The sequence below is a fragment of the Dreissena polymorpha genome, chromosome 4, assembly GCF_020536995.1.
Source record: "Dreissena polymorpha isolate Duluth1 chromosome 4, UMN_Dpol_1.0, whole genome shotgun sequence".
Taxonomy (NCBI): Eukaryota; Metazoa; Mollusca; class Bivalvia; order Myida; family Dreissenidae; genus Dreissena; species Dreissena polymorpha.
The window spans coordinates 138,780,441-138,808,168 of NC_068358.1; the positions used below are offsets into that span (position 1 = coordinate 138,780,441).

At 34.8% G+C, this 27,728-nt stretch overlaps 1 protein-coding gene across 1 annotated transcript in view; it reads right to left on the reverse strand.

Annotated features, from left to right (window-relative positions):
- LOC127878835 (E3 ubiquitin-protein ligase HERC2-like) overlaps positions 1-12,711 on the reverse strand; it is a 42,141-nt gene extending 29,430 nt beyond the window's left edge. Inside the window, exons 1-3 of the mRNA XM_052425359.1 lie at positions 12,639-12,711; positions 6,061-6,161; positions 2,315-2,432 (exon numbers count right to left, since the gene is read on the reverse strand). Of these exons, the coding sequence (XP_052281319.1) occupies positions 2,315-2,432; positions 6,061-6,135 (193 nt within the window). The 5' untranslated portion in view covers positions 6,136-6,161; positions 12,639-12,711. The remainder of the gene's footprint in view (positions 1-2,314; positions 2,433-6,060; positions 6,162-12,638) is intronic.
- Between the last annotated feature and the right edge of the window lie 15,017 nt (positions 12,712-27,728).

Genomic DNA, 27,728 nt, shown 5'->3' on the forward strand with positions numbered 1-27,728 from the left:
ATGGATGGTGTAATACACAGGATATTAGTAACGTCAGGATTGATTTTCTCTAGGTTGCTCACCTGACCATACCAAATATAATGTGCAGACTTAATAATGTTTGTGTAATAACTATGGATTTTATCTAGAATTTTTGTTATGACACAGAATTGAAATGGCCTGAGACAGTATTAGAAACATTTATAAACAATTATAAACAACATTTTTGAACTCGTCCAAGATATTATCGGGATGAATCTTCTGACCAAGTTTCATGAAGATCGGACAGTAAATGTGGCCTCTAGAGTGTTAACAAGATTTTACTATAGCCATATAAGGAAAAATGCCCTGCCCCTTGGCAGCCATGTTTTTCAAGCAAAGGTTACCATTTTTTAAACTCATCCAAGATATCAGTGGGACAAATCTGCTAAGCAAGTTTCATGAAGATCGGAAAATAAATGTGGCCTCTAGAGTGTTAACAAGGTTTTACTATAGCCATATAAGGAAAAATGCCCCGCCCCCTGGCGGCCATGTTTTTCAACCAACTGGCATCATTTTCGAACTCGTCCATGATATTATTGGGTTGAATCTTCTGACCAAGTTGAATGAAGATCAGACAATAAATGTGGCCTCTAGAGTGTTAACAAGATTTTACTATAGCCATATATAGCGATATAAGGAAAAATGCCCCGCCCCTTGGCAGCCATGTTTTCAAGCAAACAGTACGATTTTCAAACTTATCCAAGATATAATTAAAACCAATCTTCTGACCAAATTTCATGAAGATTGGACAATAAATGTGGCCTCTAGAGAGTTAACAAGGCAAATGTTGATGCCGCACAACGAACGACGGACAAAAAGCGATCACAATAGCTCACCATGAGCATGTTGTGCTCAGGTGAGCTAAAAAACACTAGTTGACTATATACCCCTAATATTAAATTCCTTCCCCTTGTGTTGTCAGAAAAGATTTTTTAAGTTCTCATTTTGGAAATTTCTTTTTTGCTTCGGTGACTTACACATGCAACTGTCCAGAACGATTGAACAAGTTTGACAGAGAAACACCCAAGTACGGTTAAGTTTCTTAAAAATCTGCCCAGTTGTTCAGAAGGATGTTGTTGGAAGAAACAAGAGCACCTCACAACGGATGCCACGCTCGGCTGCGGGTGCATTTTTGAATAAATGAAAGATTGTCAGAATTTTTTCTTTTTTAAGGTCACAGTGACCTTGACCTTTTACCTAGTGACCCCAAAATAGGTGTGGCATGTAGAACTCATCAAGGTGCAGCTATATATGAAGTTTCAAAGTTGTAGGTTGAAGCACATTAATTTTACAGCCAATGTTTAAAACCTTAACAAAATGTTAAGGTTTTAGCATGACGCAGACAACACGAAGAGCTGGCTATGACAATACCTTAGGTTTCTCAGAAAACAGCCAAGCTAAAAACTAAGGCACACAGGACATACAACTGACAACCCGGTATCCTTAAAGTGACTCTTGAACACTATGTTTTCAGGCAAACAAGCAAACTTTGTAAAGGAAAACTATACAATGTTACACACCAATTATTCAAACATTTACCTTTGGGGTTTCAAAGAAGAGATTTTAAGTATTTACTATAGACTGTATTTTATTATAGACTCGTCACTTACATATTAAAACGATTTTCCAAATTGAACTTTGAAAGAGTCATCCAAGGCTTGTTAAAATCTGTCATGGAGTTAAAGAAGAGAAGCAATAATAAGAAAACGTTAAAACATGCTTCACATAATTATGCACTTCACACACGCACTAACAGACGACTGACAATAATTGTTCTTAAATTTCTCCATGACCACTATGTTCTCAGAAAAGATACAAGCACAAAAGCATGAACATGTGGCAAAAAAACCCACATAGCCAAGTGGATGTAAGATAAAACACATGGACACGCGGCAAGCAAAAATTGGTATAATTAGGCAATAAAGGAATCAGTTAATGTAAGTTTTGGCCAAACTGATCTTTCAATGCAAATTTGATAGTAAACTTTTATAGAACAAGCATCCATTTTTACAAATGTTGAGCCAAATGGTTGCATGTCGAGACTGCCGGAGAAACCTAAAATAAGAGTAACTGTCTCACGGAGATCTGGATGTAGTTATGTATCGAAACAGCAAATGTTCAAAATAATCATTGGAAAAAAAGGTTTGGCTTACCCACCTAAAATATTCATTATTTTAGATTTGTATGGAAAAAACTTCGGTTTTGGTCTAAGATGAACTTTTTCTTTATGTGGTACATTGAAATTGCTTGCAAAGTGAAAAAAAAATGAGATTGCTGTCAGCGTTTTCACTACCTTTCTTAGCGAGGACTCCTGCAGAGTTGTAGAGACCGTGGTTGGTTCCCATGGCGATCTCACCATCCTTGACCAGCTCATTCCACAGCTGACTGAGGCAGTCATTCACAAACAGCTCCTGCAGCATCCACAAGGTTAATGATATTTAAGGTTGATAGTGTTGTTCCTGATGAACCTGTGCAGACTTCACAGGATAATTTGGGATGACACTTTACCCACATGGAATTGATGGATGCTACCCTATGAGTTCGGTCAACACCTGGGAATGGATGCTACCCTATGAGTTCGGTCAACACCTGGGAATGGATGCTACCCTATGAGTTTGGTCAACACCTGGGAATGGATGCTACCCTATGAGTTCGGTCAATACCTGGGAATGGATGCTACCCTATGAGTTCAGTTAACACCTGGGAATGGATGCCACCCTATGAGTTCGGACAACACCTGGGAATGGATGCTACCCTATGAGATAGGTCAACACCTGGGAATGGATGCTACCCTATGAGTTCGGTCAACACCTGGGAATGGATGCTACCCTATGAGTTCGGTTAACACCTGGGAATGGATGCTACCCTATGAGTTTGGTCAACACCTGGGAATGGATGCTACCCTATGAGTTCGGTAAACACCTGGGAATGGATGCTACTCTATGAGTTAGGCCAACACCTGGGAATGGATGCTACCCTATGAGTTCGGTCAACACCTGGGAATGGATGCTACCCTATGAGTTCGGTAAACACCTGGGAATGGATGCTACCCTATGAGTTAGGCCAACACCTGGGAATGGATGCTACCCTATGAGTTCGGTCAATACCTGGGAATGGATGCTCAGGGTTGTCATTATGATTGTAAACAAAGGATTATTTTGGAAAAGTAACCGATTCGGCCGGGGGTCAAGGTCTAGGCCCCCTTGTAGGTCCAGGGCAAGGCCCTTGTAAGGTGGTCAGGGGGGCAAAGCCCCCAGACCGAAAACGAATTCTAGACACATTTTAGGGACAAAATACTGCTATTCTCAGAGCATAAAAAGTTAAAATGAGGTCTAAAAAGAATAGAAAATTTTAAGATTTTCACATGTTTAGTAAACTGTACAATGTAAAAACATATTATATTGATAGATCTTTGCATGTTCCAATTCTATCCATTACTCGATAATCCAGTATAATTACGATTTTTTTTTTTCAAAACCAAATAACGGCAAATATTGACGATGAATGTCGTTTGCCATATAACGTAAGTGCATATACAAATTGAATTGTGGGATTGGGGAATTCCCATTTAACATGCGTGAATCACGTGACGCGATTTGAGAGCATTGAAAATTGTTTATATTTAGTAATTACGACAAATCGACGACTAAACTGTTACATGTACCTCCTTTCAGAAAAGTTTGCGAAAGTGAAATTCTGAGAATAAAGACGCGCCTTCTTTTAAATTTTACCAAGAACTTTTCATTCCGGATTGTGATATAACTTGTCAGGTCATTCAGGCATGTAGACCTATAAATATGCATAGTATGGCAATCTCAAAACACGTTATTTACCTACTTATTACATTATGTGTTATGCCCATTTGTATAACAAAATACATTATTTAATTGAAGTATTTTCAAATGCGTATAATTAAATGTGTTATCCGAAATCATTTCCAGATTTCATTATTCACGGAAAATTAAGAAAATTCTAGCAACAGAGACACATTTCTCGTGTTTTTCATGCACAGATGAAAATCATGCCAAAATGAGACTTCATGTATAACATCACGTCATTCTTCATCGGGGAAAGCGTGGACTTAATATTTAGAATATTTAGATGCTAAATAACAACTTCGTTACGCAGAGGTCGCTAATATATTTTATTTTGGTAGAAAATCGAAGAGCATTTTTTAATATGTGGAAACCTTTTCTCTAACTAAAAAAACTAATTAATTACGCTCTACATTGCTACATTCGTTGAGATACGGTCAGTAATAATCTGTGAAATGTACAGCTATTTGATACAATTTCACGTGGGGTCGGCGTGTATTCGGCTGCCTGAGCGCTGATTGGTTGACGTGCTTACCAAGAAGAATTTGATTGACAGCTGGAAAAATTAATATTGGGCACTCGCTGAGAAATTCATTGAAAACAGTAGTTCTTAGGCGGAGTTAATGTACTGACTGAATGGGCGTCGCTCTACTATACCACGGTTATTCCTCGTCAATTAGTGTCGGTTTGCGTGATCACAACTTCCGATAGCAATTTTAAAGATTCAGGAAAAACAACCGATTTTCTGGCGATTTTAACCGATGAATTCGATCGGCAATCGGTTAATAATGACAACCCTGGATGCTACCCTATGAGTTCGGTCAACACCTGGGAATGGATGCTACCCTATGAGTTCGGTCAACACCTGGGAATGGATGCTACCCTATGAGTTCAGTCAACACCTGGGAATGGATGCTACCCTATGAGTTTGGTCAACACTTGGGAATGGATGCTACCCTATGAGTTCGGTCAACACCTGGGAATGGATGCTACCCTATGAGTTCGGTCAACACCTGGGAATGGATGCTACCCTATGAGTTCGGTCAACACCTGGGAATGGATGCTACCCTATGAGTTACATGTAGGTCAACGCCTGGGAATGGATGCTACCCTATAGTTACATGTAGATCAACACCTGGGAATGGATGCTACCCTATGAGTTACATGTAGGTCAACACCTGGGAATGGATGCTACCCTATTAGTTTGGTCAACACCTGGGAATGGATGCCACCCTATGAGTTCAGTCAACACCTGGGAATGGATGCTACCCTATGAGTTCGGTATACACCTGGCAATGGATGCTACCCTATGAGTTCGGTCAACACCTGGGAATGGATGCTACACTATGAGTTTGGTCAACACCTGGGAATGGATGCTACCCTATGAGTTTGGTCAACACCTGGGAATGGATGCTACCCTATGAGTTAGGTCAACACCTGGGAATGGATGCTACCCTATGAGTTCAGTTAACACCTTTGGAATGGATGCCACCCTATGAGTTCGGTCAACACCTGGGAATGGATGCTACCCTATGAGTTTGGTCAACACCTGGGAATGGATGCTACCCTATGAGTTCGGTCAACACCTGGGAATGGATGCTACCCTATGAGTTCTGTCAACACCTGGGAATGGATGCTTCCCTATGAGTTAGGTCAACACCTGGGAATGGATGCTACCCTATGAGTTCTGTCAACACCTGGGAATGGCCTTATGAGTTCGGTCAACACCTGGGAATGGATGCTACCCTATGAGTTCGGTCAACACCTGGGAATGGCCCTATGAGTTTATAACACCTGGGAATGCTTTCACAAATACAAGCCATGCTCTGGTAAAACTGAGCTTTATGCATGTGCTTAAAGTGTCTTCGCAGATTAACCTGTGCAGTCCACATCAGAGATAATCAGGAATAACAATTTCTGCCTACACTGAACTATTGCTAAGAAGGGGCTTTAACGAAGGGAGTTTAAACAAAAAATCTTCCAATTAAAATCAGTCTTTTAAAATGTGTTTCATATTTGTTTGCTGATTCGTCTGCAAATACATGTAGCTCCTTTGTGAAGTGAAAACAAAGATTATTGTACACGTGAACAAATCTCACAAAAGAAATTGATGAATTATTGAAAAACAAATTTAAGAATTAAATAGACTGACAAAAAACTGTGCTAGAGTTATTTGGCTTATGCTTGTCTTTCCTCAGTTTTTTTCAATAAAAACAATACTAACCTGTAGGTCAGTTTTGAGCCATTTGGAATCATGCCGTGTTTGTGGACGCAATTTTGTTTCAAATGTCCAACTCATTTTTGTTTCCTTCAACCCATATTTCTCTGAAAATAACAAAATAAAACATATAACACTTTTGTGAAAAAAAACACATGGTGATGGTTTCATGCTTACATGCAGGTTATGTTTTTTATTTATGTTTCGAGATTAATGTAAAAGCTTACATGGTATTGATTTTAATTGTATTTGCCGTAAAGACATTTGCATGTTATTCTTTGAAACAATTTTTGCACAAAACATTCATCAATTAATAAAATTAATCAATTTTCATGTACATTGCAAGTAATCTTGACTGCTTTAGAGGCATATAATCAACAATGGCAATAATTCAGCTGAGGTCAGTTATTACCTTCAAAGGCTTACATCAAATATTTATACTAGACATCTCTCAGAAAATGTGTCTTGTTCTGACAAAACTGGGCATAATGCATGTGCGTAAAGTGCCGTCCCAGATTAGCCTGTGCAGTCCGCACAGGCTAATCAGGGACGACACTTTCCGCTTTAATGGTATTTTTAGTTTCAAGGAAGTCCCTCCTTACCGAAAATCAAGTTTAGGCTGAAAGTGTCATTTGTACAAGTGTGTCCAGTATTATATTTACTCAGGTTGATCTTATATGAATGGGAGATGAACAAAATATTGAGATATAAATTTTATTTTTTTTTTTAAACCTTCCATTGGGAATTTTTAGCTCCCGTTTGGGAAAAATATATACTTGTTTCCATTGGGAATGGGTCCGGTTTCCGGACCCGATTTTGAATTAAAACAAGAGCACCTCATAACGGGTGCCACGCTCGGCTACGAGTGCAGTTTTGAATAAATGAAAGCTTGTCAGATTATTTTGTGTGTGTAAGGTCACAGTGACCTTGACCTTTGACCTAATGACCCAAATACGGGTGTGGCGTGTACATGTAGAACTCATCAAGGTGCAACTACATATGAAGTTTCAAAGTTGTACGTGGAAGCAATTTGATTTTAGAGCCAATGTTCAAAACCTTAACAAAATGTTAAGGTTTTAGCACGACGCGGATGGCGGATGACGAGCTGGCTATAACAATACCTCGTTTTTTGCCAGAAAACGCCGAGCTAAAAAACACTGCCTTATTGACAATAAATGTGTTTAAAAATTTCATTAACACAAAGGTTCACCGTTTTTGGGAAATGTTCAGGAAGTTGGTCTATCAGAACTACTCGGCCATTCACTGAAAAAGTTTCCAAGCTTCGAGCAAGTAATTATAATTGTGAACAGGAACTAAGAATGTGTGAATCACGTTTTCAATATCAGCGTATCTGGTAGTGCACTTAATTGTTAACTCCATCTACGTTCTCTGTAAAAGATTGAAGAGGAGGAGATTTGCATGTGCTTTCACACGATTGGTTTAGCATGTTGATTGCTAGACAAAGCCAGCCTTTTATCGTTGAGAAAGTATTGTTTGAATGGCTTCTTAACAGGAAGTGGCTTCCTATGATGACTTCAAACTGATGATAAATCATCAATCAAGTTAGTCCCTTAACGGTCAACAGATTTTTCAAGTTTATCCCCAAGTGGTCGCTCAATCCAAGATTTGGACATCAAAATACTTAAAATTCAGCAGTTGCTTGTCACGTAAGACAAAAGTTGCCTAATACAATAGAGTGAAAAGGATCGGGACATTTCAAAGTGGTCACATAAGACAAAGGTCACTCAATTCAAGTGGTTGCATCCACAAGATTGACTGTATAGCATATGGTTAATATGCATATCTTTTGTATTACATAAATTTTCATTTATAAATATTGTTAATAATTTTTTTATTAAACTAGATTTATTTTGAAAATTTAATTAGTTAATTAAACATTATATAAAATTTCCTGTATAATATTTTGATCAATTAAACATATGGCTTGGTGGGGGTCCAAAGCTCCTTTGTTTTTGCCAAGCTGGAGTACTGACCATGTCAGTGCTCGACCATGATTATTCTGAGAAACATGTTCTTTGTGCAGACATTCTGATTTTGCAAAACAAATAAGTAAACAAAGGGATTTTTTATAATTCAAAGATGATTTTGAAGAAGTCCGACAGACTTCCTTGACTTCAAGTCTCATTTACAGGAGTGTCGGACTATCTGACTCCAGTTAGTGTAGAACACTGCATTTATACCCTGCCATATGTACAATATATACCATGCAAATTTATTTAAAACCTTGTTTGTTTTTGCAAAAATCTGCCTTTATTTGCCTACCGTATATGTCCTTATTGACGCTCATGCCCTAATAGACGCACAGGCTGTCTTATCTGGGCTTCATCGGTATTTATCGGAACCATAAGGTAATATTTATGTAGCCTATAATCCATTAAAGAGTGGCACATCACATCTGACAACATCGTTTTTGCGGCCATTTTGTTTGCAACATGGTGACACCGTAAATATGCTACCGTGAGAGTATACTACTTAGGTTACAAACCAACAATAATAATAATTATTGTCTTCAGCACAGGTGAGTGATAAATCATAGAGATAAAGACTCGTTTTATTTCATATTTCATTTCAGACAAACAAATGATATTGGTATAGATGATCATTATTGATTGTATATTTTCTCCATGTATATTCCTCGAGGACTGCGTGTAACTCGCGTGCAACTAAACGCAGTGAAGGTGCGAAATACGGTGTAAACTGGATTAAATGGGGAGCGTCTCTTAATGCGGAAATATTTAAGTCGACGAAAAATAAAATGGGATCAGCAGCCGATTTGAAATCGTAATGTAGCGGGTCTGCAGCAGACTATGTCATACAATTGGATTAAACAATGTTGTGAGCGGCAGGAAATTAAAATGTTACACTTTTCAAATATGAGGAATAGGTAATAGTGGTTCGAATTAAATGCGCAGGGGTCTTGAAAAAACACACGCAGTGCGCGTCAATAAGGACATATACTGCATATTGTAATACTGTTATTGCTTGCAAATTTACAGAAAATGTATCAACACTCAAGGACGAATCTCTTCACAATTGATTTAACTGCTAACTGTGTTTACAGAAATGTATGCATATGAGTGTGGTTTATTTGATACCACTTTGAGGTTTTGTTCATTATTTCACAATTAATGTGCTGTTTTCTTTTTCTTTGCATATAATTACATCATTACTTTCAACTTTAATTTGGAAGTTTGACAACAAAAAACGCTAGTGAGTGTGAAATTACTTTGCTACGGTGAATAAACATTGATTGTTTTAGACCCAGTTAAAATTATGCATATTAAAAAAATTACTCAGAATTTACAGACTGCAGACTGAAGTCAATGTGGAATGAATGATATTTTTACATGTTCTACTTCTTTTCTTCTTTTATAATAATGGCTATGTTCAATACTGATACATTATCCCCATGCATGGGGGGTTAAAAAGAAATAGATTGATAGGTTACCTGAGTTACTCAATCCACCCACGAAAATCCTATCAACAGTGATAAAAAAAGTGCAAAACCTAACACCTTAAGCCCTTAAGACTTAAATATATACATATACTGCTGTGCATGTGGTGAGAATATTAGTAGAGTTAAAAACAGGATAAAAGCAAAAAAAAACATGTGAACTAAGGATGGAACACTGATGTAGACAGCGAAGATTTAAATCCAGGGATCGTATCAGCGCTGACTTCATAAGATGGAAGTGTGTTCCATTGTACAACTGTTTTTGGAAAAAATAAAAATTTGTGATAATCAGCTGTACTTGGTGGTATTTGGTATGCCATGTGATGGTGATGGCTTGTTTGTCTATTGTATGGACTGAGATAGTTCCTGCGGGACATTCCCAAGACGAAGTTATGGTCTAATGTGCCAAAATTTTTACGGAATGTCCAGATTCTGACCTGAACCTTCTGGCATGCATGATTTTTGCAAATAATCTATATATCTATCTATCTATACTGTCTAACTCCCCTTTCAGTGTTATTGACAGGTGATGCTGCCAATGACCCTGCAACACAGTGAAAATACTGTTGTGAAAAATTATCTTTAGGGTCCAAATTGTCTTTTTAAATTATTAATCCAGAACAAGCACATCGATGGTAAAATAAGCACAGCGCTTCACCAAAACCCCTAACAATTTTTATTAAAAACCATGCCTCAATCAATTTGTAACAATGTCCTGTTAAGAGTTTTGTCACGCAGTAATAGTTTTGTTATAAGCAGTAATAAGTACAGAGTAAATGCACTATGAACACTTTTCTGCTAAAGTCAATGAAGAAAAGACTTTGCTGACGACAATTATGCCTCGTTCTCATACTTTCGTGTCTTCTCATTGGATTCATGCTCAATTTAATACGTCATTTTTGCTCTTGTTAAATAATTTGCGTGTCAGAATTCTATTCAAGTAGATCGAGCGTTTACAACTGCTGACTATTTTGCTGAAAAATGAGTTTTAAACAAGAAATGTTCCACACAGACATAGATATTGCTTCAAATGGTGGTAAAAAATACCATTGCAGAGTATTATTGCATTATAAATCGCCAGCACTTAAAACAAAAAAGTTTAGAAATTCTGTGCAAGTGGCAGAAGCATTTCTAAGGAAGGCCACGCTCTATTTAATATGGAGCACTGAGAGGTACCCGACAGGGTATTGTAACTCAATATGCAAGACGCGCGAGACAATTATATTTCAATTAACACTTTTGCATTTTTTTGTTGAAATAACGATGGTTAAATTTTTTTAATTCCTTGCTCTTATTTGAAATTTTATATATGAGAATAAATCGATTCCATAATTAAATACACATTCAACTGTGTCTTAGAAAAAGGACATTGCAATCTGTTACGTAAAAATAACTTCCCCACTGGGAGCCCCATTTAGAACGCGGTCAAGTGAGGAGCACGAATCCAATGAGAATAATCTTCTGGATGATGCAGATCATTGGCCTTCATGCGTTGAAAAAAATAGTAAATATGTAAACAAAGACGATTTTCAGATGGTTTAATACTGAAATATTTTTTTATCGAGGATATAAAAGTTATACAATTCTTAAAATACTTGTCATTGTATGTGCATGCACGAAATACATAGTTAAGGGGCACGAATATACGAGAACAAAGCATAAGTATCCTCGAGTGCCCAATTTCGACGCATACAAGCAGTTTGTTGAAGTTTTGTTGCTCAATATAGGGATTTATGTAATTAATTTTGTTATTTCATTACACATGTACCTTTTATTTACACATTTTAAATTAAATTGATTGTGTTATCAACAAAAATTCGTTGAAAAACGAAATGACCCAAGTCTATGTAACGGCGGCCATATCTGTTGAGAGTGCCCTAAAACGACGCATCTGATTGGTTACATGATTTCAATGTAAATATCACTCCTGTGGAGACTGAAAGAATAAAATATTAACTCATGGTTGTTGTACTTAAATTTGTAATTGCTGTAAAAGTAATATGAAACTGAAATTAAATAAATCAAATAAGATTTTTAATTGTGTGATGCCATACTGTCTGGCAGTGGTTTTAATAGGGGCCTGTGTGAGCAACCCTGTCATAAGCTGTGTTTATGGAAGATATGTGAATATAACCTGTACTTCTTTTGTGGAACCTGCACTTATAATTAATTAAATGAAAATTAGTAATAAACATAATATGCAATTACCAACATAAACACTTGCTACATATAGTTAAAATTGTATTACAGCATAACCAAAAACATATCCGAACTTCAAATCAAAGTTTACGCGTACACCTTTTTCATAGTGAAAATAAATCTATTTATACGATGTTTTGTCAAATGGCAGTCACGTGACTTATGAATGAAATAGTGAACTTTTGCAGACAAAACCGATGCATTATCCCACGGTCTGATTAACAAAGACAATTGGGTGTAAAGTATTCAAAAGTTTTGCATTAAGTAAAATACATAAAAATCCATCAATTGCAAACCGATCAACCATATCTTACCCACAGGGATCGTTAGGTAAAAAATACTCTATTATACTATATACATATATATATATATGTAGTAAAATAGAATAATTTTACTTAACGGTCCCTATGATCTTACCTTTTAACCTGCTATTTTCCACAAAACAAACAATAACTATAGTAAATAGTGCGTAGAGTACCATGTGCTATTGTATGACGTCCAAGGATGTCGCTTATGTATAAAACAGAGGCAAAACAAAAATGTGTCGAATTAGGGCAGCGTCGATTCGGGTCACTCAACGATAAACAAATTATGTATAGGATCGTTTGCTCAAAGTTTGGATAGCTGGATGTTATGTTGTTGGTTCCCGTGACTTTGAGCCATTGTTAATTGAATGTACTTAATTTAACAACAATATTTTGAGATTCACAGTTATCACGAAAATATCAATTAAACTGGTCATTTTCAGGCACTTTCTACTAAGTTCTAGACCTTTAGTCTGAAGCCGAAAGTATGGTGCCTATGAAGAACAAATGTCGTTTAAGTATTCGCATCAACATGCATCTAATAGTTACTAAAAAATCTATTAATGAAGCATCTTGTTATGAGTATAGCATGCACAAAGACTTACCAATATAAATATATAAACTGAAATATTCACAGACAAAATTCGGTGACCGAATTATGCCAATATGAAAGGGAAGTAACTCTTAATGGGGTGAATATGGTTAAAATCCACTTGCTTTGCGGGTTACCAATAAGTAATATATTCAAGTGTTCAACGTGTTTTCAAAGAGTTTCATCATGTGTTTCTTATTGAACAGTAAAAAGAATGCCGTTTAATATAACGATATTTTCAAAGTCAGCAATTTTGTATAATGTAAATGTGTTCGTTAATTAATACGTTTTAGGAATGTCGCTGTTTGTTTTGTGTTAATCAATGATGTTTATCAGAGACGTAGATAATGTTATCTACGTCTCTGTATATATATATATATATATATATATATATATATATATATATATATATATATATATATATATATATATATATAAGTAAAATGTAATAATCCAGATTGTGAATATTATATAATAAAAGTAAAAACACGTGTCTGGGATTTTAAATATATATTGATTTAGCCAACGCGTTTCGCATAGCTCATCAGGGCATAATACAATATTTTACAACGTCAAAATGTCATGGAGATAACGTCATATCAATTATGACGTCATAACGTCAATAAATATTAAATGAAATTTAATTTGGGTTTAAATACATGTATAAAATGTTGTTCTTTTGCTAACCTAGCTGATATATTGTTCGAAAATAGCTTAAAAAATGGAAATATTTTAAATTTTGGTTCATTATGTGAACATTCATCTAAATGTTTACTTAAAGGCATCTGTCTTGTTGAGGGGTCTCGCATTTGTTGTTCATGGACAGATCGCCTATTTCTAAGTTTATCGCCAGTTTGGCCTATATAATATTGTTTGCATCCATTGCATACTAATACATAAATCACATTTTGTATATCACATGACATATTAGTTTTTATTTTGAACATTTTGCCATCAAAATCAAAAGAATTCCCTTCAATAATATAACCACATAGGGCGCATCTAGGGTCATTACATTTGGATACTCTTGGTTCTTGAGATGAAAAGTAAGATTTGGTTAACAGACGATTTAAATTAGGTGGCTGTCGCTTACATTTTATTATCTTCTGATTTGAAATTATTTTATTCATAACCGGGCCTGTTTGTAAAATGTCAATGTTGTTTTTTAATACGCCAAACAGTTCTTTATTTTTTGGATTTTGTGTTGAAATAAATGGAATTATATTACTCTTGTCCTTTTGTGTTGATTTTGAAAGTAATTCATGTTTAGGGATGGAAAGTGCTTTTTTAATACCTGTATTTATAATAGATTGTGGATATTTTCTTTGAATAAGGGAATGCTTAAGTTCATTTAAACGTTTTAGTTTAAGTTTATCATTCGAAACTATGGTGCAGATCCGTTTCGCTAAAGTGAAAGGAATATTTATCTTTGTGTGTTTATTATGACACAATGTAAAATTAAGATATTGTTTAGAATCAGTTTCTTTGTAATATATATCAGTATTAATTTCAGTATTGTTTTTTATAATCAATATATCAAGAAATGGTAACTCGAGTGTGCTTGTTTGCATTGTAAACTTGATATCCGAATGTAAGTTGTTTAAAATAGTATAAAAGTTTTGAAGTTCATGGGGAAATTTTGTCCAGAAAATAAAGCAATCGTCTAGAAATCTTTTCCAAAATGTTTTTATAAAAGAAAGAAATTCATCATTATAAATTGATCCAATTCTTGCATATAGTTTTTGTTCTAAAAATCCCACTACCAATGTAGCGTATGTTGGCGCGAATTTAGTACCCATTGCAGTCCCTTTAGATTGGTTGTAGTACTTATCATCAAAATTGAAGTTATTATTTTCAAGTATTATTTGTATGCCTTCTTTTATAAACCGTTGCGAAAACCTTTCATTAACCGAATCTGGATATTTTTGAAGCCAATAATCAATAGCTTCTAAACCAAGAGTATGCGGTATATTAGAATATAAATTAATTACATCAAATGATACTAATGTACTTGACTCTGGAACTTGTGAAGGTATATGTTTTAGGAAATCTATGTTATTTGTTATATTGCTATTGACATATTTTACAAACGGTTTTAACAAGATATCCAATAAAGAACTTAAACGACTTGTTTCACAGTTAGTTCCAGCGACTATTGGGCGAAAGTTTAAATCGTCTGGATCCATTAACTCTATATATTCTGAATTGCTATGTTTAATTGCATCCTGAATGATTTTACTTTTATGAATTTTTGGAAGACCATAAAATAGACTTGTTTTCCATTCGAATTTTACTAAGAAATCATTTTCTTGTTTAGTTAGTTTATTATTTTCCTTTAGTAAATTGCGTATTTTTGAAAGTGTTATTTGACTACCATTATCAGGGATTTGTTTATAATATTCAACGTCATTTAACATTGCTAATAATTTTCTTCTATAAAAGTCTGTATTCATTATAACAATTCCGCCACCCTTATCTGCTTCTTTAATAGTTATGGATTTCTCTTCTGCTAATAAATCTATAGCTTTTCTTTCTTTTAATGATATGTTATGTTTAGTGTCATTTTCCATTTGAGAATGTTGAAGGCAAAGTGTTCGAGTAACATTTATATAATGGTCTAGTGTATTATTTCTATGTTTAGGTGGATAAAAGGACGTTTGATTTTTTACAATAGAATTGTTTGTATTATCATGATCACTATTATTAAAAAACTCTTTAAGCCTAAGTGATCTATGAAAATCATCCACATCTTTTATTTGATCATAAGAATCATTTTTATATTTAGGTGTTGGTGTAAATTAAAAACCCCTCAATAAGACGTCAATTTCAGTTTGAGATAATGATCTTTTTGAAAAATTGTAAATTTTTGTAAATAATTTTGATTTTTCAGCTAGGTTACCTAAAGTTTCTATGTCGGACTGCTCCACTCCCTGCCTCCTTTTAAAAAATCAACGTTAAATTCGCTTGGTTTGTCGTCGTTATCTTGCAATATGTCGTCACTCGTATTGTTGTTGTTTCTATAGTTTCTTCTGTATGAAGACCTTGTGTTATCTCTTATATTGCTTCTGTTTGAAGTGGAATTGTTTCTTTGGAAATTGTTATGTAATTCGATGTTGGTATTATTAATTTTTAAAAGAACTTCTCTTACAATACTTTCCACATCTATATTTTGTAAACAGTTTGTTTGATTTTGTTGCAGGTTTCTTCTTTGCGAATGTTGTTTATTGGTGTTTCTTTCTTGACTGTTGTAGTTGTATGTTGTTTTCAGATTTTTTGGTAGTTGGTGGTATTTTTTCGGACAGCATCCGCATATGAAGAGGGTTGATTTTTGTTTACGAAGTCTTGTTTTTTAAAGAATGGATTTTTATTTTCATGTTCCTTTATGAATTCTTCTTCGTATTTTGAAAGCCATTTTTCATTGTTTCCCCATCTTTTATGTGAAATTTCTTCATTTCGTTGCGTTTCCGTTTTCCAAAGTTCTACCAGTGTCCGTGCTGTTCTTCCGTTGCATTTTGAAGGTATCAATTTGAATATTTCTTCGTCGATGCGCTTGAATTTCTCACAGTTTGAAGAAGCACGTAATGACTGCAATTCTGTTTGGATATTGAAGTCATTCAATACGGCCCTTTCTCTAACTGATTTCTGATCGATATTTTCATTTGGTATTTCTTTTTTCTGTAAATGTTTTGGTATTACCATTGGAGTTGACCTTAACCATTTAGAATATTTTTCAAAATGGCCTTTATTTTTTATCATGGACCAGTACGTACTTTTTCGTATTTCCATTTTGTTGTGCCATATATTTGATATTTCCATTTTATTTTTAGTGCTTCTCTTTCAAATATGTTATTGTTTTCCTCGTTATTTTCGTGGTTCACGGATATTTCGGGCTTCGGTATATTTTGAGAAATTTCATGTACAGCTGATTTTATGTCAGCGACAATGTCATCTTTCCTAATGGCAGTATTATTATTTTTTGCAATTGCCGCGCTCAAATCGTTAATAGCGGTCAATATCAGCGACAGTTTATCGTCTATTGATTTTAAAAAATATCTATTATCCTCCTCCATGACTTCCTCATTCGAGTTTGATTTCGAGCAATCCGACGAATCAGACAATTCTTCAAGTTTTGCTCTCTTCGGTCCCATGAACACGCTGCACAATCCGTTATATTAGTTATATAAGTAAAATGTAATAATCCAGATTGTGAATATTATATAATAAAAGTAAAAACACGTGTCTGGGATTTTAAATATATATTGATTTAGCCAACGCGTTTCGCATAGCTCATCAGGGCATAATACAATATATTACAACGTCAAAATGTCATGGAGATAACGTCATATCAATTATGACGTCATAACGTCAATAAATATAAATATTAAATGAAATTTAATTTGGGTTTAAATACATGTATAAAATGTTGTTCTTTTGCTAACCTAGCTGAAATATTGTTCGAAAATAGCTTATAAAATGGAAATATTCTAAATTTTGGTTCATTATGTGAACATTCATCTAAATGTTTACTTAAAGGCATCTGTCTTGTTGTGGGGTCTCGCATTTGTTGTTCATGGACAGATCGCCTATTTCTAAGTTTATCGCCAGTTTGGCCTATATAATATTGTTTGCATCCATTGCATACTAATACATAAATCACATTTTGTATATCACATGACATATTAGTTTTTATTTTGAACATTTTGCCATCAAAATCAAAAGAATTCCCTTCAATGAAATAACCACACAGGGCGCATCTAGGGTCATTACATTTGGATACTCTTGGTTCTTGAGATGAAAAGTAAGATTTGGTTAACAGACGTTTTAAATTAGGTGGCTGTCGCTTACATTTTATTATCTTCTGATTTGAAATGATTTTATTCATAACCGGGTCTGTTTGTAAAATGTCAATGTTGTTTTTTAATACGCCAAACAGTTCTTTATTTTTTGGATTTTGTGTTGAAATAAATGGAATTATATTACTCTTGTCCTTTTGTGTTGATTTTGAAAGTAATTCATGTTTAGGGATGGAAAGTGCTTTTTTAATACCTGTATTTATAATAGATTGTGGATATTTTCTTTGAATAAGGGAATGCTTAAGTTCATTTAAACGTTTTAGTTTAAGTTTATCATTCGAAACTATGGTGCAGATCCGTTTCGCTAAAGTGAAAGGAATATTTATCTTTGTGTGTTTATTATGACACAATGTAAAATTAAGATATTGTTTAGAATCAGTTTCTTTGTAATATATATCAGTATTAATTTCAGTATTGTTTTTTATAATCAATATATCAAGAAATGGTAACTCGAGTGTGCTTGTTTGCATTGTAAACTTGATATCCGAATGTAAGTTGTTTAAAATAGTATAAAAGTTTTGAAGTTCATGGGGAAATTTTGTCCAGAAAATAAAGCAATCGTCTAGAAATCTTTTCCAAAATGTTTTTATAAAAGAAAGAAATTCATCATTATAAATTGATCCAATTCTTGCATATAGTTTTTGTTCTAAAAATCCCACTACCAATGTAGCGTATGTTGGCGCGAATTTAGTACCCATTGCAGTCCCTTTAGATTGGTTGTAGTACTTATCATCAAAATTGAAGTTATTATTTTCAAGTATTATTTGTATGCCTTCTTTTATAAACCGTTGCGAAAACCTTTCATTAACCGAATCTGGATATTTTTTAAGCCAATAATCAATAGCTTCTAAACCAAGAGTATGCGGTATATTAGAATATAAATTAATTACATCAAATGATACTAATGTACTTGACTCTGGAACTTGTGAAGGTATATGTTTTAGGAAATCTATGTTATTTGTTATATTGCTATTGACATATTTTACAAACGGTTTTAACAAGATATCCAATAAAGAACTTAAACGACTTGTTTCACAGTTAGTTCCAGCGACTATTGGGCGAAAGTTTAAATCGTCTGGATCCATTAACTCTATATATTCTGAATTGCTATGTTTAATTGCATCCTGAATGATTTTACTTTTATGAATTTTTGGAAGACCATAAAATAGACTTGTTTTCCATTCGAATTTTACTAAGAAATCATTTTCTTGTTTAGTTAGTTTATTATTTTCCTTTAGTAAATTGCGTATTTTTGAAAGTGTTATTTGACTACCATTATCAGGGATTTGTTTATAATATTCAACGTCATTTAACATTGCTAATAATTTTCTTCTATAAAAGTCTGTATTCATTATAACAATTCCGCCACCCTTATCTGCTTCTTTAATAGTTATGGATTTCTCTTCTGCTAATAAATCTATAGCTTTTCTTTCTTTTAATGATATGTTATGTTTAGTGTCATTTTCCATTTGAGAATGTTGAAGGCAAAGTGTTCGAGTAACATTTATATAATGGTCTAGTGTATTATTTCTATGTTTAGGTGGATAAAAGGACGTTTGATTTTTTACAATAGAATTGTTTGTATTATTATGATCACTATTATTAAAAAACTCTTTAAGCCTAAGTGATCTATGAAAATCATCCACATCTTTTATTTGATCATAAGAATCATTTTTATATTTAGGTGTTGGTGTAAATTAAAAACCCCTCAATAAGACGTCAATTTCAGTTTGAGATAATGATCTTTTTGAAAAATTGTAAATTTTTGTAAATAATTTTGAATTTTCAGCTAGGTTACCTAAAGTTTCTATGTCGGACTGCTCCACTCCCTGCCTCCTTCTAAAAAATCAACGTTAAATTCGCTTGGTTTGTCGTCGTTATCTTGCAATATGTCGTCACTCGTATTGTTGTTGTTTCTATAGTTTCTTCTGTATGAAGACCTTGTGTTATCTCTTATATTGCTTCTGTTTGAAGTGGAATTGTTTCTTTGGAAATTGTTATGTAATTCGATGTTGGTATTATTAATTTTTAAAAGAACTTCTCTTACAATACTTTCCACATCTATATTTTGTAAACAGTTTGTTTGATTTTGTTGCAGGTTTCTTCTTTGCGAATGTTGTTTATTGGTGTTTCTTTCTTGACTGTTGTAGTTGTATGTTGTTTTCAGATTTTGGTAGTTGGTGGTATTTTTTCGGACAGCATCCGCATATGAAGAGGGTTGATTTTTGTTTACGAAGTCTTGTTTTTTAAAGAATGGATTTTTATTTTCATGTTCCTTTATGAATTCTTCTTCGTATTTTGAAAGCCATTTTTCATTGTTTCCCTATCTTTTATGTGAAATTTCTTCATTTCGTTGCGTTTCCGTTTTCCAAAGTTCTACCAGTGTCCGTGCTGTTCTTCCGTTGCATTTTGAATGTATCAATTTGAATATTTCTTCGTCGATGCGCTTGAATTTCTCACAGTTTGAAGAAGCACGTAATGACTGCAATTCTGTTTGGATATTGAAGTCATTCAATACGGCCCTTTCTCTAACTGATTTCTGATCGATATTTTCATTTGGTATTTCTTTTTTCTGTAAATGTTTTGGTATTACCATTGGAGTTGACCTTAACTATTTAGAATATTTTTCAAAATGGCCTTTATTTTTTATCATGGACCAGTACGTACTTTTTCGTATTTCCATTTTGTTGTGCCATATATTTGATGTTTCCATTTTTATTTTTAGTGCTTCTCTTTCAAATATGTTATTGTTTTCCTCGTTATTTTCGTGGTTCACGGATATTTCGGGCTTCGGTATATTTTGGGAAATTTCATGTACAGCTGATTTTATGTCAGCGACAATGTCATCTTTCCTAATGGCAGTATTATTATTTTTTGCAATTGCCGCGCTCAAATCGTTAATAGCGGTCAATATCAGCGACAGTTTATCGTCTATTGATTTTAAAAAATATCTATTATCCTCCTCCATGACTTCCTCATTCGAGTTTGATTTCGAGCAATCCGACGAATCAGACAATTCTTTAAGTTTTGCTCTCTTCGGTCCCATGAACACGCTGCACAATCCGTTATATTAGTTATATAAGTAAAATGTAATAATCCAGATTGTGAATATTATATAATAAAAGTAAAAACACGTGTCTGGGATTTTAAATATATATTGATTTAGCCAACGCGTTTCGCATAGCTCATCAGGGCATAATACAATATATTACAACGTCAAAATGTCATGGAGATAACGTCATATCAATTATGACGTCATAACGTCAATAAATATTAAATGAAATTTAATTTGGGTTTAAATACATGTATAAAATGTTGTTCTTTTGCTAACCTAGCTGAAATATTGTTCGAAAATAGCTTATAAAATGGAAATATTTTAAATTTTGGTTCATTATGTGAACATTAATCTAAATGTTTACAAGTAATCACAGTTGGGCAGTACAACTTATCAAGCCCCATGCCACTTACGGATATATCCGTCTGGAAACATAAATCAAATTTTAAAAAACAAAAACAAAACAAATACTATGGTGCCAACACGGATGTGATCTTATTCAACGGAAGTGCGAATGCGGCAATTACAAAGGCAAAGAAAAACTAAAACAACACTTTCATACGGTTTTAGTATAGGCCCAATTTCAATGTTGCAGTGTTGCCAGTGTCGCACTAGGTGTTGACAGTAAAAGTTTCTTCGAAAACTGCATGCCGTTGTTAATGGTCGAGTGTAGTATATCGATTTCGAATATTATTCTCCACGACAACACTAGCCTCGTGGCGTATCTCTACATCGCCAAGCTTTAGCCCGAACGAAACACCAAACTAGCAGCTCTAAAGCTCGAAATTCTGCTCAGCACCGGCCTACCGTCTTCCTTAATCTGGTGGTAAACTCTCTTGGAGATCCCGATTTTCGACGCTCCCGTGTGTGGAATTAATGTAACCTATAGACGATTCACAAATTAAGAGACTATCACCGAGGTCGCCCCTCATCGGCGCCCCTGCGTTTCGGAGCCCCTCTGATATCTTAAATTATTTCTTGTAAACCTTGCTCGCTGTTATGCTTAGCTAGGACCTCTAACTAGCCGAAAGGTCTGGTCACCTTGGGGTTTTAATGGTCGTCATCTCGCTGCTGTTATGAAACTGATCTTACTTTCGGTTTTCAACCTCGATTTTTCGAACATAACAACTGCGAAGTGTTACTTCTTCTTTTCAGTATAAAACACTTGAAGTCCCTTTCTCTTGTTAAAATTCGCGTTCGAACTTCTAAGATTCGAGCTTCTCAGTATTGATATTGATTCGAGCTTCTCAGTATTTACCTACATACCGGTAAGCACTCTAACTTATGGGGTTATGAAAAAACAACTACTACTGAACTACTATTTTGCATTATACTTATACAAATATGGTTCCATATGAACTAAACCGAATGACTATTTTAAATTTTTACTCTTATATACTAATGTTTGAGTGTTTATTTGTGGATATGTGTAGTGTTTTTTTTCAATCGTCACCCATTAAAGCCATGAGTTTACTTCTATGGACTAATTACGAGATGGTATATGTTGTTGTTTTTAATTGTTCCGTGATGTGGATTTTTCAATAATTCCAGATCTAAAATCCTATCCAACGTCTATTTCAGCTGGGCCCGTGAGTACGGTATGCAATGGAAATTAAATGTACCGGTAATGTATGTAATGGATCGATTTAGTCCCCACATCGGCGAAAATACTCAAAGAAACTCAATGCATCGCATCATTAAATTCATTTTTATAATAAACCTGTTTGATTAAGGTGGGCACGAGTCATGTTCAGATCTATATACCCGTATATCACGATAAGATACATGCATGATGTATAGAGAACAACTGCCAATATTTTACTTACGCGCCACGGCTATATAAAATTTATGTAAACCTGTCTCACGACCATATCTTAAAGACTAGTAAACAGGTCGATACATCACATTGATCGTAAACAAATTTTATATGGCCATGCATGTTTACATTTGGAATCATGATAGTTAAGCGTGGTTTACATAAGTTACAAGTTTAGACTTACTTTTTTACCGAAGGCCGTGGCTTAAAACCGTTGATATATAAAATGATGTCGGGAATATCCTTAGTTGCAACAGTTCCGTTTCTATGGCACATCTTAACTGCGTGTGGAATAATTTGGAATCTCGAGTACACAGTCGTTTCGGTATGTATATAGTATGTACTAGCCTTTTAAGCTTGGGCATTTTTGTTATATACCTGTAGTGAAAACGTGTTAATACTATATATATATTGAACTCATATATGGTATTATCGCCATGAAACTTTGTCAGAACATTTCTCCGAATTAAATTTCAACCGAGTTCGATAATGGGTCAGGTGAGGTCATTTTTAGTCAAATCTTAATGAAACTTGATAAAAACATTTGTCCCTATATGGTATCTCGACCGACTTAGAAACTGGGTCACGTGAGAAAAAAAAGGTCACTAGGTCAAATTTAATTGAAATCTTGTAAAAGCTGGGTTCCCACTGCCGATCAGATCAACTCGATCAAGCCCGACCAAGTGGTCGGGTACTGGTCTGGTTCGGTCGGCATGAGTGGTCGGGGGCGGTCGGGTGGGTCGGCATTGGTCGGGCTTCCTACCCGATATTTTTGACATGTCAAAAAATATCGAGTAGCGGTCGAGTAGGAAATGGATCGAGAAACGCCCGGGAAGTGGTCGTGTATTAGTCGAGTAGAAGATCTAGTTGATCGTGAAGCAATCGTGTGGCGATCGGTTTGACATCTTTTACACAATCTGTACCCGATCCGCTCGACCTCTAGCCGAGTTATTTTAGATCGCAACACGATCCACTCGACCTCTATTCGATTTGATGTACTTATTTACTAGACTGCTACCCGACGGCTACTCGACCGTACACGATCACTTCCCGATTGCTATTCGACCATACACGAGCTTATGTCACGATCTGTACCCGACCCGCTCGACCTCTACCCGAGTTACTTTATTAGATCGCATCACGATCTGGTCGTGTGAAGATCTGGTGGTGATCGAGCTGAGGTCCACTTGGTCGAGCTGAGATCGTATAGTGCTCGCGTATAGGTCGAGATGATCGAGCGGAAATCGGAAAGATGGTTGAGTGGACGTCGTGAATGAGTTGTGATTGGGTCGTGTGTTATCGACAAAAGGTTGAGAAGAAGTCGTGTATACCCTTTTTAGTCGAGCTTGGTCGAGTTTGGTCGGGAAATTTCGGTGATCGTGATGATCGAGTTGATCGGATAGGCAGTGGGATCCCACCTTTAACGCTCTAGAAGTGACGTTCCAAATCAAATCTTCAAGAAACTTGTCAGAACAATTGTTCTAATTATATCTGGGCCAAGTTTGAAAATAGTTCCAGTCCGTAGAAAACCATGGCCTCCAGGGTCTGGGGAAATTGTCCTTGCAATAATGAAACCTTGTTAACACTATAGCAGTCACATTTGTAATTCAATCCTCATGAAACTTGTTCAGGAAATTCGTTCTAATTATATATTGGCCATGATTGGCTGAGTTGAAACTGGCTTCAATCTGTTGAAAAACATGGTAACCAGAGGCTGTGAGGTTATTCTTATAATGCTATACTGAAGTTTTCGAAAATTGTTGCAGTCCGTTGAAAAATATGGATGTCAAGGGTTCTGTTTGTTTAGCATGTTATTTTCGATAAATTGCAACGTTTAAACACTGGTTGAAGTTGCTTTTTTGAAGATGATAGTAACCATTAAAGAGATACTACGATATGGTGAGTGATGATGATGATGATGACGATGATGATAATGATGATGATGACGATGATGAATTAAGAAACGTGAGAAATAACAAAAATTTCTAATGATATTTAACATTTCATATATACGTGGAATATAAGTAGCTGTTATTTGAATCTTTTAATTTGATTTATAAATAATTCACATGTGATCTATTGAATTATGTATAGATAGCCACTTTTGTAGGAGAGAGACATAGCAACTGGCGAACTGAGTTGTTCCATTAAAGTTGTCTGTCATAAACATACGTTCTGTGTTACAAATATTTTTAATTATAAAAATTTTGTCATACTTATTTGCATAGAAATTAAATATTATGTTTATAAAGTACATGTACTTTTATATTTCTGAACCCCGCCTTCTTAAAATACATGTAGTTTAGTTCGTTCGGGTCTCAGGTCAGCGCGTTAGAGCCCGTGGCGCTCTTGTCTATTACAAATGGATGTACAATCTCGACTGCCTCTTGATAGGGTATGCAATAGTTACGTGTTAAACGTTTAGTCTTCAGTATATTACTATCATAAATATTAGTAATAACTTTACAACATGGATGGTCGTGTGTCGGGAATAATAAACAATAAAAGGAACATCATGATTAAGGTTATGGAAATTTTCAATCGGTATGCAATCCCTAATTCTAGTTTATTTCGTTGTAGAAATACTCGCTTCAGTGGTGGATCGAATGTATTCTGGAGTGTTTTCGGTTGGGTCCTCGAAATGGCGAATTTTCAGAATGGTGTGCCCTTGTTCAACTATCTGCTGCAGTTGCCGCTCTTGGGCTGCACTTTGTGGGTGGCAAGCGCCCAATGAAAGCGTGTTACACTGTCCTCCTCGCGCTCTATGTTGTGACACAGGGAAGACACATATTGCTACGTAACGCGACAGAAACATTTGGATATCTCTACATCAACATCGCATCATACGCCTTTCTGGTGCTGTACAGTGATTTTCTGGACAATCAATTAGAGAAAATGCATAGGTGATTTATTACAGATATTTATAACAAATGTTATGTATTAAGTTGTTTCGCCATATCATGTGCGGTACATAAACAATTGCAATACATCACTGCATATTGTGTGCTCTTGCAAATTCATCATAAACTATTGTATGGGATGTATCAGGTTAGTAAAACATTAACCGGTTAACCTATGAATGTAACCTGTAAATTAAGCATTTAAATTAAAAAAAAAGTAAAATGTTTAAGTATATTTTCGAAAATGTCAAATTGCTTTTACATTACTTTCTGTTGAAACGGAATTAATTTATTCTTGTTTACGTTTGTTCGTTCTATAAATGTATTGTTAATAACATACTTTAAATTTGCGATTGTATTTTTGATTTTGTATGTAATTATCCGTTCATTAAAGCATATGGCCTATTTTTGGTTTATTTTTGGTGCTGTCGCTTACCGTCTCGTGTGTAATTATTGTGTTTCTTTGTTAATTCATTTTTATTTTCCAAATTTTGAAATAAACTGAATGCAAAAATGTTATTTCTCTTTCAAGTCGACTTAACAGTTTAAATGGGTCGAATTTGCACAGTGAAACCACATCATTCATCGTGCGCTAATTATTTATTTATGTTGTTTGCAGCATAGCGTTTGCAGCGTTATTATGATGATTAATTTCGATTGTACTTTTTGACCTAAGAATGTGTGTTATACCATTCATGCTTAGCGTCTAGAAAAAGGCCTTGGCAAACAGCGTAGACCCAGATGAGACGCCGCATAATGCGGCGTCTCATCAGGGTCTGCGCTGTTTGCTTTAAGGAATTTCTGTAAGAAATATTCTAAATATATAAATAAATATACTAGACATCCCTAATTTTGGAAATAAATTGATCCAATTTAGAAGGATGGGAGAGTCCACTAGGCATAAATGGGTTAAAATAAAGGACACTAACGCAGAGTTTTTTTATTAACCGTTCGTAGTATGAACATGAAACGTAGAGAAATATCGCAAGATTATTGCATTGAGAAATAATGAAAGATCCATACAACTTTACATACTAACGCAAATACGACTATAACTGGTCAAGATTTAAATAACATGTTATAATTTTGATGTACTTCATATTTCCTTAACACGTTTTTTTGCGAGCAATCCGGCTCATAATTTGCTTCACAAAACAACGTTTTAGCAGACAAAAGTCTCGACCGTTACGCATGTTGATTTAGTAGGCGACAGTGTTAATTGGAATGACGCGCTCTAGAAATGATATTCATATGGTTATTTTCCATAAAAATGCGTTATAAAAAACATAATCTTGTTAACCTGAAACAGAAAACGTAAGTGGTATATAGATTGTGCAGCCGGCTTTGCCAAATCGGTTGTTCACTTTATATTAATACACACTAGCGGATCCAACGGGGTGTGGGCACATTTGGTAATAAATGCTGCCAAGACATACAATTGTGGGCAATTATAAAACGTAAAAGGACAAATATGCTATAGTTTTCGCTGGCTCATTTGCCTACATTGTGAACCATCGCTAACGGGTCTAGTTGGAGAAAGAGGAGCACATGCGACATCTGCTTTTAACATGGATTACAATTTTCACTGTTTTGCCATGTATACACATATGCAGTGTGTAGCATACAAATCGTCTTAATTCACTGTATATCAAATCCACATATGCAGATTTAATGTTAACATATTAAGACGATACTTGTTCCGCCTTTAAACGCCCCTCTCTCCTTATCTCACTTTGATTTGTGCTGCAACATCAATTGATAAATGGGGTAAAGTACAAAATACTTCGCTGCATTTTTATAGCCACATCACACCAGAGCACGTCCGTACTTGTTCCTCAAAGTATTCACGATGTCATGAAGTTTCAAAAGAATGTGTTGCGTTGAGAATTTTGCAATAAAGCATGAACAGTAAGTTGGTTCACTTTTCGTAGCTACATATTCCTTTAATGCGAATAAGGAATAAGGAAGAGTTCCTTTTTTATTATTCTATATTCAAGTTTAATATATTTGATAAACGCTTTATAAGAAAATTATACATACAATTCTTAATTCAATCTAAACTAAATAGATCTAACTAAACTACATTTACTTTATTTATAACGATAATTGTTCATGTTTTATTTTCGTGAATATGATATCTTCATTAAATCAAACCGGCATTTCTTACTTCGTATACTAACTTTACATCAACCAAACCTAATACAAATACATTTATTTTACATGTAGGTAATATAAAAATGAAATCTTGTAAATTTCTTGTTTTTATTCATACTCTAATTCCTTCTTCGCGGATGAATAAGGACAATCCAACCAGTTCCTTATTGCTTATTCAAGCCAAACAAGGAACAAGTATTTTCTTACTTACCGGTAACCTAAACGTTTAAATGTGTGGGTTTTCAGAGTTAAGTTACAGGTCCTTCCCGCTTCTTCGTGAAGTCATTATGGTCCTACCTGAGACAATCAAAGACGCTCTTTTTTT